Source organism: Mauremys reevesii, linkage group 8, assembly GCF_016161935.1.
Source record: "Mauremys reevesii isolate NIE-2019 linkage group 8, ASM1616193v1, whole genome shotgun sequence".
Classification (NCBI taxonomy): Eukaryota; Metazoa; Chordata; order Testudines; family Geoemydidae; genus Mauremys; species Mauremys reevesii.
The window spans coordinates 88,607,205-88,627,072 of NC_052630.1; the positions used below are offsets into that span (position 1 = coordinate 88,607,205).

General features: G+C 41.2%; 2 protein-coding genes across 6 annotated transcripts in view; one reads left to right on the top strand and one right to left on the bottom strand.

The window, feature by feature from the left end:
- Nucleotides 1-12,499, bottom strand: part of SRSF11 (serine and arginine rich splicing factor 11) — a 34,644-nt gene extending 22,145 nt beyond the window's left edge. For 2 of the 4 annotated variants that reach the window (XM_039485278.1, XM_039485277.1), the window contains exons 1-2: nucleotides 12,116-12,499; nucleotides 1,164-1,297 (exon numbers count right to left, since the gene is read on the bottom strand). In XM_039485278.1, coding sequence (XP_039341212.1) covers nucleotides 1,164-1,297; nucleotides 12,116-12,243 — 262 coding nt within the window. In that variant the 5' untranslated portion in view covers nucleotides 12,244-12,499. Of the gene's footprint in view, nucleotides 1-1,163; nucleotides 1,298-11,849; nucleotides 11,991-12,115 lie in introns of those variants that run through there. The other 2 variants (XM_039485279.1, XM_039485283.1) reach the window with 2 other exon arrangements.
- Nucleotides 12,500-18,806: 6,307 nt separating this feature from the next.
- Nucleotides 18,807-19,868, top strand: part of LRRC40 (leucine rich repeat containing 40) — a 33,360-nt gene continuing 32,298 nt past the window's right edge. The window contains exon 1 of one of the 2 annotated variants that reach the window (XM_039483081.1): nucleotides 18,807-19,120. In XM_039483081.1, the coding sequence (XP_039339015.1) occupies nucleotides 18,967-19,120 (154 nt within the window). In that variant the 5' untranslated portion in view covers nucleotides 18,807-18,966. Of the gene's footprint in view, nucleotides 19,121-19,187; nucleotides 19,314-19,868 lie in introns of those variants that run through there. The other variant, XM_039483082.1, reaches the window with a different exon arrangement.

The following is a 19,868-nucleotide window of genomic DNA, read 5'->3' on the forward strand; positions in this document are numbered from 1 at the left end:
CTGATAGAATTAAATTGCCTTGTCAAAAGTCTGAACAACACAGGCCTTATTTTAAATTTGATACTGTAATAGGACATAATCCACAGAGATTTTACTCTATTTCAAAAGGATTTTAAGTAAAAAATTTAAGAGTAAACCAATAATCAGTATATTTGAAATAAATTGCTTCTAAAGCCTAGAAAAGTTTAATGAGACATCTGTAATAAGTGTGGTCTTCTCAGAATATTGTTTTAAAACAAGTTCCAAAAAACCTGCTCACTGTCTTTCAAATTACTGTAACACCCTAAAATGTAAAAAAAGAAGAGAAAATGTAGTTAACAAGTGGTTACACCAGGAAAACACTTGGGGACTTGAGTGCTTGCTGGCCTTTAGTTAATGTCTAGAATCCCCTGTAGCTGCAGAGGACCCACTGTGTTTCAGTCATCTGGAAGGGCTTTGCATTTGCCTTCTCCACTACAAAAATCACACACACAAATAACAGAGAGAAGAGTTTATTATTCAGTGAAATTCTATAAAATATAGCAAGCCTGAACAAGAAAACTTGGAATAAAATTTAATACCCAGTGCCCATTTGGCACCTCTTGGAAGATCTCACTTTCATCTTAAAGCATAATCATTCAAACCCTTGGTATACTGGAATTTACAGGGAGGGTGAATTTTTTTTTTCAGAGAAGTTGTCAACTAAACAAAGTATCAAGGACATTGCAAAATAACTGGTAATCCACTCCCCCATTCACTCTCAAAGAGGGAGAAAAAACTTGCATGAGGAGATTATATAAAAATACATATCCTGAATAATTCATCTTTAAGGCAATGTTTCTTATGCATACAAGTCAGGATTTTTAAATCTGGTTAGAAACATGTCTTAGGAACTCTGATGAATTAAGAGCATAATTTTCATATAATTCTGCTTAAAAATATTCACACCTTAAATGTAAGATTTTCTTATATAAAAGATTAACAGGAAACCTTCCAGCTTTCATCGTGTGTCAATAAAAAACAAAAATTTGCTTTAATGAAAGACCTAATGACAGTGTACCAAGGGTTTCAAAACGTTAATATCTTAGATATTTTACAGGTTACTAAACCTCACTCTACTGAACTATACTGGGGTAGACTACCATTTTACGATGGCTTCATAGGTCATTAAACAAGTCACAAACCTTCTGCATATGGTACGACTATCAACGCTCTGTCAACGAACACAGTGTTTGTCAGATGCTGGGCCACAACTGCTGAGTCAGGATCATGGAACTTTACAAAACAGACCCGTGATGAAACAGGCAAAGGAGAATCACTAAAAAAAATAATAATAAAATATTAGATAAAGATTAACAACAACAACAAAAAAATCAAATTCATTAAAAACAATTAAACATTTGCAATCTGTTCACTGTATTAAGTCTAAAGACTATGTATCTGAATATAAAGCACAATATTTAAAGAAGTGTTGCAGTGTGGTTTCAATTTTGTACCAGTTCTTACTATTAAACTTTCCTTATCAATCATCATTGTTAGTGACATGTACATAAGAATTAAATAATACTGAATGAAGTTGCTTTGCTGGATCACCAGAGATCTAACTACAGGACTGGAAATTACATTTATTCTCCCATTTACAACAGATAAATAAATGCTAATTCTATCACACACAATCATCTCTAAATTAGCGAGTTATCTGAATACAAACTGGTAAGTATGATTCAGGAGAGTGATCCAGTGGGTAAGGGGGAGGGATAGCTCAGTGGTTTGAGCATTGGCCTGCTAAACCCAGGGTTGTGAGCTCAATCCTTGAGCAGGGCCATTTAGGGATCTGGGGCAAAAAAAACAAAACAAAAAAAAAACCCCACAAACGGTCAGGGACAGTATTTGGTCCTGCTAGTGAAGGCAGGGGCCTGGACTCAATGACCTTTCAAGGTCCCTTCCAGTTCTCTGAGATAGGTATGTCTGTCTGTCTGTCTCTCTCTCTCTCTATATATATATAAAAATAAAATTAAGATGGGGGGTTTCCTCAGGAAAAATACAGAAAGAAGGTATATGCCCCCACAGAAATTCCAAACACAGCAATTTCTACACCCTCTGCTTTTGGCCCAAAATTTGAATTCTAATAATTTTTGAAGTTATATTAAACACAGGGTAATGATTAAAATAGCACCTTCATTTAGCTATAATTAGAATTTGCAACAACACAGAACCTGCAATAGAATAAACAGAAAGTCATGAAATTAAGGTGGAACGCAATGGGTTTTAAATCTCACCAATTGCATCATCAAGAGTTTTTGAACTCTTATGTGGTGAACTTGAAGGAGATTAGAATGTTCCTTATAGGGCAGATCCAGATCTATGTCTATGCCACAGTTCAGCTGCAGCAACTGTTGGTGGAACTGCAATTAGAGCTGAATGAGTACCCAAAGGAAATCCACATGGGCACCATGTAAAACTGTCTGTTGCGGGATCCGAGGGAGGGTGAAGAACCCTGGAATTTCTGGCAGAGAATGGGAAGATCTTTTCCATTCCTCTGTGATAAGGGGTGAAGAGTTGAAGGTTGTATGGACATCTTGAAGCTGATGGCCCCAAGAGGATGTGTAAAGGTTTGGAATTTGTGTTTTCAGTTACCCTAGTAGGAATGGAGTTTTTCATTTACGCAGAGGAATAAACTACCCAGCCAGTGAGGGAGTCTGAGGCAGCAACCATACTTGCATAGCAGATGAGGTAAGACCCCTATCAAAGTTAGGGACGCAATCCCCCACAAATTAAAAATATCTCACAGTTCTGAGCAGTAGAAACACTGTGGCTGGAAAATAGTCTAGCAAATGAAGGTTTTCTTCATTCAGATACCTGCAAACATGGAGCATATTTTACCTGTCCACAATAGATTACTGGCTTCTAATTAGTATCCTGGTACAATTCAAGGTGTTTGAAATAATCTATAAAGGGTTCATAATTTGGATTTTATGTTTTCAAAACAGGGTGGCTAAAAACTGATATTAATTTTTTTAAACATCTGATCTCTTTATTTAATAAACCTATTTAAAATTATGATAACTTATGTCAAGGCCTTCATTTACTATAATCTTAAAATCATTTAAATTAAATAAAAAAATAAGCAGTATCTTTCAAAGTCAAATCACTGGTGCAAGTCACTTGCTAAGCACTTGGAACCAGAATTTGTTGAAGTGCTAAACCCAGCTTCTAACAGCAATAGCCTCTTCTGCAGGTGCAGAGAGACTATCTTCTTCATTTCAGTTCATTCAACTAGTTCAAGTTCAATGACTAGTTCATTTAAAGCTAAGAAACTGATTGTGAGTTGAAAAGGCAGGACAGCTTGTTTTCCCCTTCCATCTACAAATAAAAACTAAGCGTGAGAGAATGAGACCTTTTAGTTCTACAATCGAAGGACATGGTGACCAGAAAGAAATCAGTTCAATTTACTAATGAGAGACACTTCCTTTAATAAATCAGTTTGTTCTAAATATAAAACATGTTGCATTTAAAACTTTTTTCTTATGTATCCAGCACACTTAAGCTAGTTTTATTTAATAAAAAAAATTTAGAATGCATTTGTGCATTTTTCCAAATAGATCAACAAACCACACGTAAAATGTCAATCTAGTAAATAAGTAATGCATCATTCACCATTTTCTAACATAAAATAAAAGTTAGGAATCTGAATGCATGTATGTTAAGGTATACAACTGCTTAAATGAATGCTATACAGTTATCCTTCTGGTTAGCAAAGAGAAGCACCAAATTTAGTATAAAGGCTAAATTTAGTTGCAAGTGAACATGTAATGGTTACTAGCCAATAAGAATCAACTTCTCTTTGGAAAAAGAAGTACAAATACAAAACAAGATTAGAATAGTTTTAAATAAAAGGTTTCCTGCTTGATGATGTAAACTGAGATTAAAATCAGTGATTTAAAGCAATCTACACTGATCAGAAAGTACTACTTCTTATCTTACTTCATTTTAGTCTCACCAACTGAAATCATCCTGAATGCACGATCCCAATCTAACAAAGCAAGGTCTAACCTTCAAGAACTGAGGGTATGTCTACACTACCTGCCATGCTCCCCATAGCTTGGCCTTAAGTACCTGAGGCATAAATAACCTTGACAGAATCTAACAGCAATAATACAATCACAATTCAGTAGGTTTTAAGACAAAGCCATTCAAGAGTTGCTTTTGACCACATTCCTCTTTTAAATAGGTAACCTTAGCAGCCCTGCACTACCTCCCCTCTCCCCCCCCCCCCGGTCATTTCTTCAGTAGTGTCTGCTATTTTCACCCTAGTTTTGCCATGAAGTGGTTCTGGCACTTTCTTCAGCAGCCTTTACCTTTTCGGTGCACTCAATTTTGATCAGGAACTTACTAAGCTGAAAAATCACAAGAACTGTACCTACTATTATTCCAAACGTAAATTCTGATTCTCAATACCGCTGAATCTGTATTCAAACCCAATGACTTAAATTTTAATTTACAAAACTGATACTGCTTAGTTTAAATAGAATTGGTAGAATTGTATAAAGAAAGCCAATAATTCCTGCTGCAAGAAAATGTAGAATGCTATTGTCAAAGATTTTTAAACCTTTTCCGAAAAGGATTCTTCTATGGAGCCAGAATCTGTTTACACAAATATATCTCCTCTCATCAACCTACCCATTTTACCTGATTCATATCAATAGTTTGATTCCATATATTTGTAAAGTTTTGACATCACACAGGCAATACAAACACTAAAGCTTTGATACCCCGCAATGACTGGATAGCACATGGTAATTTAATGAAATTTTAGTAAATTATTAGATTGGTAGCAGCCAACAGTTAATTTCAAATCCATGTTCAGTCACACAGATTTCTGAAACTCATCTAATGAAGTTAAAATTTTCCCAGCTTGGTCACCACCTCAAGGTACTTTTTTTTTTGAACATCTGGGTAAACAGTAATGCTTAAAATTAGAGTGAAAAGTATATATTTTTCCTCTAAAACTTTAAAATTGATCTACACTCAACAGTGCAAAAAATTGAAGTTTGGTACAGAAGATCATCCTTAATAAGTGCTTTTTATTAGTAAGGTGAATATGGATTTATTTCAATGTCATATGAACCTTTTGACAATGGTGTTTTTCACTAAAGTTATAATTGTTCCACTAGGAAAATATGTTGTACATGCCATGTAGTTATTCTAACTGCAAACTCAATTTTAGTTCCCCTATCCCTCTTGTCCATCATTGTAGTATCTAAATACATTTAGCTGCTGAAAGAGAACCAACCAGAAGCCCACAATTCAGAAGCAGGACCCTTTGAAGCAAATTGCCTCAAAAAGATTAAACAGTGTGGCTATTCAGCATATTCCATTAAGGACAGATTGGATAAAAATGGCTTCTTGTGCCATAAAGATAGCAAGGTGTAGTTCTGACAGGATCAGATTTCAGAGGTGAGGACCTGACACAGAATGCTTTGTCACCAATCCTTTCCACGCTTCATCATGAGGTATCTAGCGTAAGTATTCCCCTCCAAGTAGTTGGTCTAAGATGCCTAGGACAGGCCATTTATGGCTTTGTAAGTCACGTATTTTGCCCAAAAGTGAATTAGCAGATTGTGAAGAGTATGAAACACTGCTAAGATTCTTGCTAGTTTACCCCATATAAAAGGGGTGGTATGTGTTGGCCCTTAAGTGACTGAGATGACAAGATCTGCATCTGGGAGGAGTGTTCACTAGGCTAGAAATGACAGGTGTTATGCATGGCAGCTGGCACCTAAGAGTGTTCAGGAAAGTCAGTTTTTTTAAAGTACTTCTATCTGCCAACCAATGTCATTTTTCTTATTAGGGCTGAATATAAGCCAGCTAAGTTTTCAACCAGGTCCCTGCTCTTCCAAGTACCAGGAGAGTAGGGTAATAGCTCTGTCAGATTCCAGGGAAAAGGAGACAGAGTTCAACACCAGCATATTAACAATACTGTAATGCTTTTACCACTGTAAGATTCCTTTAACAGTTTATGGTAAATACAAATGCCAAAGTCTACCATGCTCAAGAATATCCTACCTCAGCCATCAAAGACAGAGGGATCAGTGTCAGCCCAAGCTTTTCATTACAAAATTACGTACAGTCAGAAATACTCTCTACAATACATTGCCTTAGCATTCCCTATACAGTATATTAAATCTGAGAGGGGGTAGGTAGAGTGGGAATATTTTTCCAATGGAATCCTGGTTTTTCAGCTATTTCTGCAGCTACAACATTGCTATGAGCAATGGGTCCTTGACTACAAGTCTAGTTTTAAAATCCCTGAATTGAAAAACAAAAAGCATACTTTCACAGATACTTATTAACTGCAGGCAATCTCACTAGGTCATAAATTGGATTGCTGTTGCAGTTTGTTCTTTTTACTACTGGATATAGACTAGTTTTCTCAAAGTTTTGTATTGGTATTATGACACTTATTTGACTTCTAAACACAAATATAAATAAGATTGACTATGAAGTTTTCTAGTAAATTTTATTAACCAAAGATATGTATTTGTTATAATTTAATATGGTTTATGTTGACTTGGAGAGATCCACTGTGAATTACTAATACCACAAAATGTACTTTGTCTATTTGACAAGCATGACATAGAATGAAATTGACAATTCGTAGCACATCTTACAAAAATAACTGAATCGGTAATTTTGGTTTTAGCCCACGAAAGCTTATGCCCAAATACATGTGTTAGTCTCTAAGGTGCCACAAGGACTCCTCGTTGTTTTTGCTGATACAGACTAACACAGCTACCACTCTGAAACCTGACTCAGTAAGGAAACCTTACCACAGAACTCTAAGATTTGGGTGAGAAATAAGGAGAAACCACTATTTGTATCCGTGAATTATCGTACCCGTGAATTAAATTCTGAATTATACTACTGAAAGTTTTTGAAACAGCAATTAATTGGGTAAGCAAAATACAACTTTTATCCCTAAGCATAAATTATTGTATTTGCTCATACCATTTATAAGCACATTTGTCACAAAGCAGGAAGTGAACCTATTATATACACAAATCCTGATTACTGTGACAAGAAGAAATTAACAGAAATACATTACGAGAGTATTCTTCATGAGGGTGCAATTTTAAGAAGTTAGACATCAAATGCATCAACTCACATTAAAAACTATTATCTTCTAACCCTATGTTTCTCAATGACCGGTCCATGGACTGGTGCCAGTCCCTGAGATTTCCCTGACACAGTTGAGGAAGGCAGCAAGCTGGTGCCTGATATCAAAAAGATTAAGAAACACTGTTCTAACTGGTCACAGATTTACACAAAATAAATCTGGGTTCGGAACCCAGTTTCTGAAGAATAGGAATGTCACAAAAGCCACCAGCACAACAAACCTAGATTCTTGATGATGTCTCAGCAGAAGCTATACTGCATAGACAGAAAAATTTATCCTCTCACTCATAAAGATCAGTCTAGAACAGGGGTAGGCAACCTATGGCACGGGTGCCGAAGGCGGCACGCGAAGTGATTTTCAGTGGCACTCACACCGCCTGGGTCCTGGCCACCGGTCCGGGGGGGGGCTCTGCATTTTAATTTAATTTTAAATGAAGCTTTTAAACATTTAAAAACCTTATTTACTTTACAGACAACAATAGTTTAGTTATACATTATAGACTTGTAGAAAGAGACCTTCCCAAAATGTTAAAATGTATTACTGGCACGCTAAACCTTAAATCTGAGTGAATAAATGAAGACTCGGCACACCACTTCTGAAAGGTTGCCGACTCCTGGTCTAGAATAAAGTGGAGGCACAGTGATAACAGGATACCTAAGCTTGTATTGGGCCGGTGACATACAAGGTTCTGTGGGTAAGGTACATATTGTAACCATTAAATACACTCAATCCCTAAAATAGCCCAGTAGCTCCTTTGCCCTGCCTTCTACTTCTTGAAGATTAAATTTAATGCACGATTTCCTCCCTGTATAAAAATAGTTAATGAATCAAAACTGGGATACATTCAATATACAAAGTTATATTTCCATGCAACAGGAGCTTTAAAAAAAACTTTTTTTTTTAATCAGTTTGTCCCTTTTGGGGGCAGGGAAGGAGACGGGGAAGAGAAAGAATGGTAAAAAGCCTGAGATCCAGATTTGCCACCCAGGAATTAACTTTCTGCAAACACTTTGCAACAATGAAAGTGAGAAAAATATAAACTTTCCTCGATAGAAATGGACTAAGCCTAAGAAGAAACTCTGTAATCTGTTGTGCCCTCAAAATAATCTTCACTGCAGTATTTCTAGGCAAGGCTATTAGCACCACCTATTATTAAGGTTACCCAAAACTTTCCATTATAGTTAGGCAAGAGTTAAATGAAAAGTTAACAGTGAGAAAGAAATCCAGGTAACTAACAAGCAAAAACAGGGGAAGCCCAAGGACACTGACAACTGTAAACACTTGATAAACTTGTATGGTAAAGTGTCTGCCCAGTAACTCGGCTCTTAGAACAGAACAAACCTTCCCTTCACAGACCTCTGGATATCTGTAAACACTCACCCCCAACCTACCCCTTTGTTTTAAGATAGTCATGAATAATTGATGTAATCAAAACAGTTTGATGCACATGTTCTGCTCCTGTCACTGTCATGCTAAGTGCATCCTCTGTCTCTGAAACAATGTTTGTCTCTGTAAGAACAAGATAAATGCAAATGAAGTGATAAGAAAAAAGTTATAATTGGTCATTGTAACCCCACACCTTTGAAGCTGCTTGTCATTCTTCCCGGTACCATAAATAAACCCCCTTCAGTATTGTCTGTGCCTGCCTGATTCTTGGGGAAAAGAATCTTTTTGCCTAACAATAGAAAGCCTGCTTTCAGATTCTTATAGATTTGCCAAACTTTAATTAGGATGAAATTTTCAATGTCAGGTGTCTTCCTCTGGCTGAACTATTTTTGGAAAACTTCTGCCAAAATGGTTCCGACATTGCTGAGAATTGGGTTAGGGAAGAATACTTTGCTTTCTCCATGTTAAAAAAATTCTGGTGACCTATATGTCCCATCCACCCCTAGTGCTGTTCCACAGAACATGACAAACAGCTACTGCTATCAGTTACTCTGTTGGCTCAAGGAGCAGAGGTTTATGCACTGATCTAAAGGATCCAATTCTGCTGATGCCACGTGCTGGTGTCAATATAGTACCACATGATGGAATTTGTTTTCTGAGCTTGCTTTTTGAAATACCTAGGAAACTACACACAAACAAAATTAAAAGAATGTCAAGGTGACAACCTTAATTCACGCACTAAAAAGTCGAGAAACGTTAGTATTAAGGTTACTTGTGCAACCTTAATTTAGTTTTTTGTGCATTATGATACAATTTTAAATTACATGATCACATAGTATTTTTTCCACAGAAGCCCTGCCTCATTCAGTGCATAGTGTGGATCTGCTCTGGGGATTAATCAGGGTTGGAGACAGAATGAGAGGGTTACCCGTAGGACCACTTAACCATGAGATCATCGTTTCTATTTCTGCAACCCCATGCCTCTATCACTACACACCTTCCAGCTTCTGCAATAAATAAAGATGGAGTCCTACAGACAAGAGTTTCCTTTCTCTTATGATTCATTCCCAGAGCATATCCTAACTTGAGTGCTTACTTTGCAGTCTTAATAAATATTCTTTCAAAGTCTACTTGTGTACAACGTGAAACTTGAACAGTACACGCCAGAAATGGATTTTAACTATGAAATCAATCTTAAAATGGACAAAGTACTGTTGAAACAGACTTGCAAACTAAACACATTACACACTTCTCCTACTGTAGTGAAGTGCAAATATTTGCTTTTGCAATCTTTCATTTCTTCAATAAGGCGGCAACGTGTCCCCTAGTGATAGTGCTCTGTCCGGGGCAGATTTTTATCTACCTCTGACAAAGAGATAAACATTCTGTCTCTAACAATTTGCCAAAACTTGTATAGTTTGTTGTGACAATAATGTACTCTTGAACTGAATTTGGGTGCCTGTGTGAATGAGTGGGGATCAATTAAGAACATATAGGGCCATATACAAAAAACAAGTGAGTAGATGAGCTCACCAGCAGGAAAAGGTGGAGCTTCAGGAGTTATTTCTAGAAGCAACTACTGTCAGGAGCCCTATCCGCAGTAGTAAAAGCATTAGACTGGTATTTGTGAGACCTAAGTTCAATATTCAATACCCAGTTCAACCAGACTCCCTTGGGAAAGTCACTAAATCTACCCTATGCCTTAGGTTCTCACCACTAGAGTGATGGTAACATCCACCTCATACAGGTGTTAAATATAAATATAAAATATAAAATGACAGGACTTTTTTTTTTAAATGATTGTGAGATGCTCAAATACAGTGAACAGGACCATAACACAGCCTAAACACATTTTTCTTGCTAAAGACAGCTAACTCTTTGTTACTTGGTAGAAATGAACTTTTCTGGCACTTAAATATGGTTTTCCCACATGTACAAATTTAAAATTCATATTTGACATTATTCAAATAATAAAAACCTGTCACCAACTTTAATGTAATTGTATGCAGTTAGTTTTCTTCTACACTTCAAATTCCAACACAAAATTGCATTAACATGGGGTTCAGATTGCAAATGTCCATTTGAAAATAAACACCAAGACCACAGAAAACTCTGTGTTGGATATACGTACATATCCATCTAAGAGCACTGGAGGATTTTCCTTTTTTTGGGGGGGGGGGGGGTGAGAAAGAGGTGACAGGATGAAAGAAGCTTTGTGGTGATTCCCCCCACCCCAGTAACTATTTGAAACTAGGTGAAGAAATTGGTATGTTAGAAACCATCTGAGGGGAGACTAAAACAGGCACAGTCAAAATCAAGGTAGTTTGTCACGACTGAAGAAAAAAAAAAAACATATCATATAGACATTACATATTATAGTTACAAACCCAAAATTCCATGTGGTGGTGACATCCATGATCTATGTGACATTTATTTTGACCTCACTTATTATATAAGCCACTTTACTGAGTAACAAAGGCAACCCTGATTCACAAACAACAAAAAAAGGAGTACAAACAGAAGCTTGCAGTTTTCAGTCGTTTAAAAATAGCTTTTCATTCAGTGTTGCACAACAAACAAACAAACAAAAAAATCACCTGTAATAGTTTATAGATTTTCCTTGCATGGATTTGGGATTACCATTTGTGAGTTGGGCAGATTTTGTGCACGTTAACAAGAACATGCATGTACAGCATGGATTGTTTTAAATCTTTCGTAAAAAAATAAAAAATTGTTATGAGTTATATTTTCATATAGCTGAGTCCCTTTTAAAAATAACTGCAATCCATTAAAAGTAGATTGGAGGGATTGAGGAGTTACTCCCAGCAACGCAAAGCACTATTTACTAAAACTATTATTATTATTTTGGATGTATGACCATAACTCAATCACTGGTTCAAGATTTACTACCCACCTTGCACCTTCTCTGTGTATTGAAGAGAAAAAATCCCAAATTTGTAAAGAGAAAAGCAAAGCCCCCCCCCCTTTTTTTTAAATGGCAGCTGTCCAACAGGTGTGCGGTGGTTCTGTATGTGAGGGACAATCCCACCACAGACGGGGGTATCAATTGGGGGCCCCGGAACAGCCAGCATACAAAATGACGTGCATTTCGCAGTGATAAAGGCACACAGGTTCGGGCCCTTCCCTCACGCGCTGATATCACGCATGCTTTGAAAACTACTCCTGGAACATAAACCCAGCCGTGAACTAATCTGGCGCGTTGCTAGTCGAGGAGAAAACGTGTGGGGGGGCCCGACACACACAGCTCTCAAGCGCCCCCGGTACCACGCCGCTAGCTATCCCTTACGGTGACTCGCCTACACAAGCGACAGGGTGAGGCAGGCTTCCTGCGCTGCGGGGGAGGTTAAAGCTTCGGCGGGAAGCCAGGTCCCGCCACGCCGCGAGCCAGGCCTCACGGCCTACAGCTTCACGGCCCAGCGGGTCTCTCGGCAATAGGCGGCGAGGCGCGGGGCATGATGGGAAAGAGGCGGGACGTTGCCCAGGAATGGGGGAGGGGAAGCCTGTATGGCGCGGGGGAGGAAGGGGGTGCGGGGGGCGGGCTGGCGGACTCACTCGGGAGGGAAGAGGCGCAGCTCCTCGATCTTGCCCAGGAAACCGAAGAGTGTCCGCATCTGCTCGGAGCTGGCGCTAGGAGAGACGTTGGTGACCTGAATCACGTCGGTGCCGCTGCTTGAAGCCATCGCGCTGCCGCCCACTCCAGTGCTACAAACACATCAGGGAGAGGGAAGAGCGCGTTAGGAACGGGGTAGCTTTTTGTTATGTCCCCTGCTGCTTCCCGTCCGGGCACAAGCACAGGTCCCGCGCACAAAACAACCGTTGTCGGGCAATAACTGCCACCAGCTGCCCGCTCCACCAGCCTGCCCGGGCCGCAGACTAGTATCCCACAATCCTTTACTGCTCTTCTCTACGCAGGCGCGAGCTGCGTACTTCGGTGGTCCTGCGCAGACTCACAAGTCGCCTCTCCCACAGAAGCCCCATTCGCGCATGTGCATTACGTGTACCTCTCCCAAGGACTTGCGGCTCTTGCACATGCGTACTAGTCAACCACGTCTTGCAGGGCTTGCTGCAGCTCCCGCGGACCTGGTGCCTTGCTGGACCCGCGCATGTGCAGTACGGGGAGCTATGCCGGAGGCGGCGTCTGGGCGCGGGAGGGATTATCTCCGTTTCCCACTCCGAGCTCGCTGCAGCTGAATCCCCAGGGGGCGGAGAAAGTTCAGCCAGAGCAGAAGGCGTCGGGCCTAGTCTGAGGCCTGCCTGGGGCTATCGGCACAGAGCTCTTAGCTGACGAGGCTGCAGTCTGGGTGGGCGCCCTCTCCCCAGCCTTAAGGGTCTACGAGCCCTAGAGCTGCAGGGCGCCTCCTCTGATCTTCCAGGACCAGCAGACCCTGCATGAGCACGGTGCTGAGCGACCCGTTTCTCCAAATGACTCCAGTGGGAGTTGAGTGTGATCAGCAGCTGGCAAAGGCTGCTCCTAATGATTTTACTGTTGTCAATTTAAAGTAGACTTCCCAGGGTAGATATTGAACTGCGAGCAAGGCGTACACGAGAAGTAGACTACAGTATTTCATCTCAATTTTAAAAGACCTGAATAATAATAATTTCCCAGTCTTTTTTCAGTTCTAGAGTAATTCTTTCTTAACTCTTATGCTGAAAATGAAACCAGTCTGCAGCCTGATCTTGCTGTAACTGAAGTACATTTAATGGAAGCAAAATTTGCCAACCCCTCCTCAACCTATCGACATCAAGGGGTTGTTACGTTATGTTAGTGGTAGATGCTTCCCTACACAGTAACAGCTTCTTTAGAAGTATCTTTTACATTGATAGTGCAATGCCACTATATTGCTTCTATAAAATCAATGCACCTTTCCAAGTAATACATTTCAACTGTCAGACTAGATCAGCTGCTACTTAATTACAATGTTGTTTGTATTATTATTGATGTAGAAATAATTTGTTTTTTAAAAAATATACCAAAAAAACCTCTACTGAGACTGTGCTTCCACCAGTTTGTTTACAATTTGAGCCCCCAGGTAACCTGGGAAAAATCCTATTACCAGGTAGCCAACAGTAACACAAGATTTCTCAAATATCCAAGAACAAATTTAATTCAGATCACAGCTAAATGTTACTCATTCAAGGTAGATCCTGAACAGAGAAATGTGTTGAATCTGAGATTGCTCTGATTTCAAAGCAGGGCAGCAATGGGGATTTGTGTCAATTTCAAATTGCATAGGTCCTGTGAATAAATGGTGCTGGCATTCAGAAGCTTTCAACTAAAATTGCAACTCAGTTAACAGAGTATTTCATCCAAAATCTAAGTACCAATGCATCCAGTTAAGCAGAACTAATAAAACTTTGAGTAAGTGTCATCTACTGACTCCCAGTAATATTACACAGGTGACAGATAAAGGATAAACAAACAAGATGATAAAAATCAGAAGAAAACTGAAGAAAAAGAATGAATGAGCAAGCAAGAAAAGAGAGCCAGCCTCAAGACCATCATAGTTTGGTAAACTTGATTTTAAAGTTGAATCAGGATCAAATGTGAACTATTTTACAAAATGTTAGACCAGTAGATTTATTTATTTTTTAATTTCAGAGGAATCTTTTAAAAAAAAAAAAAACTTTCCCCTGCAGTGTTGGAAACGCAGAGTGAGCTGGTACCTGAATGCCAAAAAATGAAACTGACTATAAACAAAAGTTGTAAATGGCTAAATTCTTAATTGTCCAAGTTGAGGGAAGTGCAAAAGTAAAGAACATAGGCTGTGAAAAGAAAACATTTTTACAGTTCTTTCAGTTTTAGCAATCTAGGAGTTACTAATAACATAGGAAGGAGATTTGGTTTTGTATACATAATTTTTAAAGGAAATTTGTCAAAGAAGGCTTATATTTTGCTTACCTGAAGAAAATTCTATTTGATAACTGATAGCAAAATGGATTGAGTTGTTTTCTTGTCTTTTTTTGTGATGGGATAGGAAAGGGAGAAGCATTATTATGCCTGGGACTAGAACTTTACATACAACACCAATATTTTCAGTACTCTTTCACCTACTAAAAAAAAGTCCATTTTAAAAGAAATTAATAAGCAAAGGGAAATGGGGAGAAATTGTATTCTAAGGATAAGCCTAAAAGAAAGTACTTTATTGTTTGTCTTGCCTTGTTCTCTTCAAAATGTTATTTTCAAAGATGTTACGTGGTCTCTTTTATTGAAAATAGATCTGGCAGCAGAAGGAAACATGAGCAAGACATGAAAGGCACAGGCTGTCGGGGGGAAGAGGATTGGGGAGAATGAGATTTCTACAATGCCTAGCACAGAGGAGCCCTGGTCTATGTTTGTGGCCCTTACGTTTTATCATAGAATCATAGGACTGGAAGGGACCTCAAGATTTATCTAATCCAGTCCCCTGCACTTATGGCAGGACCAAGTATTATCTAGACCAGCGGTTCTCAACCGAGGGTCTGCGAGCCCTTTCGGGGGGCTGTGTATCCCTGCAGCTGAAACCCAGTGCCCCAAGTCCCAGTGCTGAAGCTGGCGTCGCGCTTCCCCCCCCAAGTCGGAAATGGCATGGAACTGAAGCCGGCAAACCTCCCTCCCCGACCCAAGCCAGGACCCCCAGCTTCCCCCCCCCCACCCGAAGCTGGAAGCCACACTGGGAGCCCCTCCCAGCCTGTACACAGCCCCTAGCTACCACCTGCCTGCACCCTGAGCTACCCCCTGCCCATACATAGCTCTTAGCTACCCCTATCCTGCACCCTGAGCTACCCCCTGCACGCACACAGCCCTTAGCTATCTCCTGCCTGCACCCTGAGCTACTCCTCTCACTTCACACAGCCCTTAGCTACCCCACTACACCCTGAGCAGTTTTCAATTTTTTTTACTGACTCCCCCTTTGAGTTATATTTTTTTATTGCGTCCCTCCACAGCCCAGACAGGTTGGGTGGCCTCCTGAGTGAGTCAGGGGGTGGAGGTAGTGCATCCTCCCTGGACCCCTCTATACTGAGCTGGCTTGAGCCCTGCCAGCTCTTGCCCCCCAAAGTAGAAGTAAAACTATGCCTATGCCCAAGGGTTCCCTCCCCTCCTTTCCCGCTGGCCCCTGGCATTTTTATAGCATGTTGAGGGGGGCTTCAGCAAGAAAAAGGTTGAGAACCCTGATCTAGACCATCCCTAACAGATGCTTGTCTAATGTGTTCTTAAAAATCTCCAATGATGGCAATTCCAGAACCTCCCAGGGCAATTTATTCCAGTGCTTAACCACCCCGACAGGAAGTTTTTCTTAACATCCAACCTAAGCCGCCTTTTCTGCAATTTAAGCCCAATGCTTCTTGTCCTATTCTCAGGGGTTAAGGAGAATAATTTTTCTTCCATCTCCTAGTAACAACCTTTTATGTATTTGAAAACTGTTATCACGTCCCCTCTGAGTCTTCTCTTTTCCAGATTAAACAAATCCATTTTTTTTCAATCTTCCTGCATAGGTCATGTTTTCTAGACCTGTAATAATTTTTGTTGCTCTTCTCTGGACTTTCTGCAATTTGTTCACATTTTACCTGAAATGTGGTGCCCAAAACTGGACAAAAATTCTTCAGTTGAGGCCTAATCAGCACAGAGTAGAGTGGAAGAATTACTTCTCATTTCTTGATTACAACACTCCTGCTAATACATCCCAGAATTATGTTTTCTTTTTTTGCAACAGTGTTACACTGTTTACTCATATTTAGCTTGTGATCCACTATGACCCCCAGATCCCTTTCCACAGTACTTCTTCCTAGGCAGTCATTTTCCAGTTTGTATGTGTGCAACTGATTGTTCCTTCCTAAGTGGAGTACTTTGCATTTGTCCTCATTGAATTTCATCCTGTTTATTTCAGACCATTTCTCCAGTTTGTCTAGATCATTTTGAATTTTAATCCTATCCTCCAAAGCACTTGCAACCCCTCCCAACTTCGTATAGTCCGCAAACTTTATAAGTGTACTCTCTATGCCAGGGATCGGCAACCTTTCAGAAGTGGTGTGCCAAGTCTTCATTATTCACTCTAATTTAAGGTTTTGCGTGCCAGTAATACATTTTAATGTTTTTAGAAGGTCTCTTTCTATAAGTCTATAATATATAACTAAACTATTGTTGTATGTAAAGTAAATAAGGTTTTAAAAATGTTTAAGAAGCTTCATTTAAAATTAAACTAAAATGCAGATTCCCCTGGACTGGTGGGCAGGACCTGGGGCACTGTGAGTGCCACTAAAAACCAGCTCGCGTGCCGCCTTCGGCACCCGTGCCATAGGTTGCCTACCCCTGCTCTATGCCATTATCTAAATCATTGATGAAGATATTGAACAGAACCAAATCCAGAACTGATTCCTGCGGGATCCCACTCATTATGCCCTTCCAGCATGACTGTGAACCACTAATAGCTACTCACTGGAAATGATTTTCCAACCAATTATGCACCCACCTTCTAGAAAGCCTCTCCCTTAGTAGCTTTCTCCAACTTCTGAAATAAAAAAAAGTCTCCAATATATTCCAGTAACTTTTAGATAATCTGTGCTCTGCTGTATTATTTTCCAAACAGATGTCTGGGTAGTTGAATAATATGTATAATAATAATTAATACCTTCTTAGGTCACTTTTTCAGTACAGTAGAATCAGTTATGGAATTCCAATTTGTGGTGGGAGAAAAGGATGGGGGGAGGTGGGGAAGCCTATCTCTTTCCATTTTTTCAGGGGACCTAGAATGAGAGGAAGACTGTGCTATAAGAAATGTCCATCTTTCCTCTTTGAGGAAATGGGATTGGAAACTAGGCATGGGATATTTCTTTGCTTCATCAGGGAGGAAGAGGGGAGGAAGAAGAAGGGGACGGGATTTCATGAAAGAGGCCATTGTCTCTCAGGGAGGAGAGTGTGCATGGGGGGAGGGGTCTCACAGTGAGGATTGGGGTTTGTTTGAGAAATGGGAAATACAGCATGCATGCTCAGGACAGATGTCTTCGGGAAGCAGGTGTGGGAGGAGATGAAAATGAATAGAGGATGAGTGTCTGTTTTAGAGAAACATCAAGAGTTAGAAGGGATGTAGCTGGGGGGAGAACAGCCTTCCCATCACAATTGTATTATCTTGGTTTGGGAGAGTTGTCCACCATTAATCTCCCCCAAATATGTTTGATAGCAAAACAATCAGTGTATATTATTTTAAAACAACACAATTCCACATACTGACCACATTAAATGTGACCTGTAAAAGAAAACAAACCTTGTTTTAGTGCCCTTTGTGTTTGTTTATGGTATATAAAGAGGTTTTGAAACAGTTTTTTTTTTCTGCTAGCTTTTTCTTAGAAATTTCAGGAATGGCAAATCTCCCCTGTTTTCATTTGAGGACTTCTGGATAACTGAGGGGATTGGGGTCTTTCTCCATCTTTAGCTGAAGATGCAGACATGCTGAATGTTCAACCAAGAGTTTTTCTTCAAAGTATTTGTTAAATAGTTTACAAAATAATTAATGAGCAAAGTTTTAAATGGTCTGATTACATATCATGTCCTACCGCAATCAGACTTCACTTGCCTGGCCTCTCTAACACTCTGAAACCTGATAATATAAATGTTAGCTCTCCTCTTATCCATGGGGTCTTCTGAGGAAAAACAGGGTTTCTCTGGAGGGAGCAGGAGTGCCCTTAGACCTCAATTGGAAATGAGGTGAATCTTTCACAAAGCTTTTCTCCCAGGTGTTTGTCAGAAGTTTGAGTGAACTAGGTTTTAACAAAACAATCACAAGGTTTTAAAGTGTGATTCTACTCTGCAAAGTTAATTTGTGGGAGGACGTTGTGGAGTTCTGGGTTTATTTTTTCAGGATGACTCCAGATCCAATACGTTCAGTTTACAAGATGGTTTTTCTAACTGCCATCTCTACAAACTCACTGAGTCTGGGCTCTAAAAGTTAACCTGGAGCCTCTCTGGCTCACACATCAGTAAGGAAGGGCTGGAGCAAGATTCAGAAGGGACTACAGAAGAATACCCCGCGGGGTTAATGCTAACAAACTGCAGATGGCTCTGGTCACTGACCCATGCATCGGGCTTGGCACTGCTAGGTCCCCCTTTAACACAGCATGACAAACCACCCCCAGAGACACAAGGAGAAGTCGGGGGGGCGAGTGAATTGTAGCCAGCGAGCGGGGATGGGGGCAGATTGCCCAGCCTCACTTACTGAGGCGGCGGGCAGGGTCATTAGGGCAGAGGGGCCCACGTTGGAGGTTGAGCTGCAGCAGCAGCATCCTGGAGGCAGGCGGTGACCCCACCCCACCACGCCCGCTGGCGCTGAAGGCGGAGGCCGTGGCTGGCTCCGCCCGCCTCCCTGGCTTGGGGGCGGGCTGACGCGGTCGCGGGGAGGCTGGGCGGGCCGCGCGCGGCGCTCCGAGGGGACATGGCGGCGGCGGCGCGCCGAGGGAGAGTGGGAGATCCTCGCGCCGGCTTCAGGCGGGACGCGGGGGAGCCGGGGCCCGCGGTGCCGCAGGGGCTGATCAGAGCGGCCAGGAAGAGCGGCCAGTTAAACCTGGCAGGCCGCGACCTGAGTGAGGGTGAGAGCGAGAGCCTGGGACCCCTGCCCCGACCCGGTGTGAGGGGCTCCCCGGCAGGTGTGAGGGGCCCGGGCTCGCCCGAAGGCAGGAAGGAGACCGGCGCATCCCTCCCCCTTGTGCGCCGAGGCCAGGCCCTGCCCTTCCCCCAGGGGCAGACATGCTGCCACCCCACCGCCCGGGGAAAGGGCACAAGGCGAGTGCTTCACATTAGGGCCGTGTGGGTAAGGGGGGGTGCCAGGCTGGCCCCCTTGCGGGATCTGAATAACCCGGGGACTCAGGGAGGACACTGTCAATGCAGCGCTTTGAAGATGTGATGCTACGTTTGTTTTATCGGCCAGTGTGTGGGCCTGGGCTTGTGTGTTAAATAGGGCTCCCCTTGTTGTTAAGGCTGGTAGATCCGAACTGGTAGGCGGCTTTTGCAGAAAGGCTTCTGATAACTATCAGAGGGGTAGCCGTGTTAGTCTGGATCTGTAAAAGCAGCAAAGAGTCCTATGGCACCTTATAGACTAACAGAAGTTTTGGAGCATGAGCTTTCGTGGGTGAATACCCACTTCGTCGGATGCATGTAGCTCTTTATGGACTACATGCATCCGACGAAGTGGGTATTCACCCACGAAAGCTCATGCTCCAAAACTTCTGTTAGTCTATAAGGTGCCACAGGACTCTTTGCTGCTTTTTCTGATAGCTAGGATCCCAGCCACATAGGGCTTGGGAATGCCATTGGCAGGTAGGTCCTAGGTGTAATGTG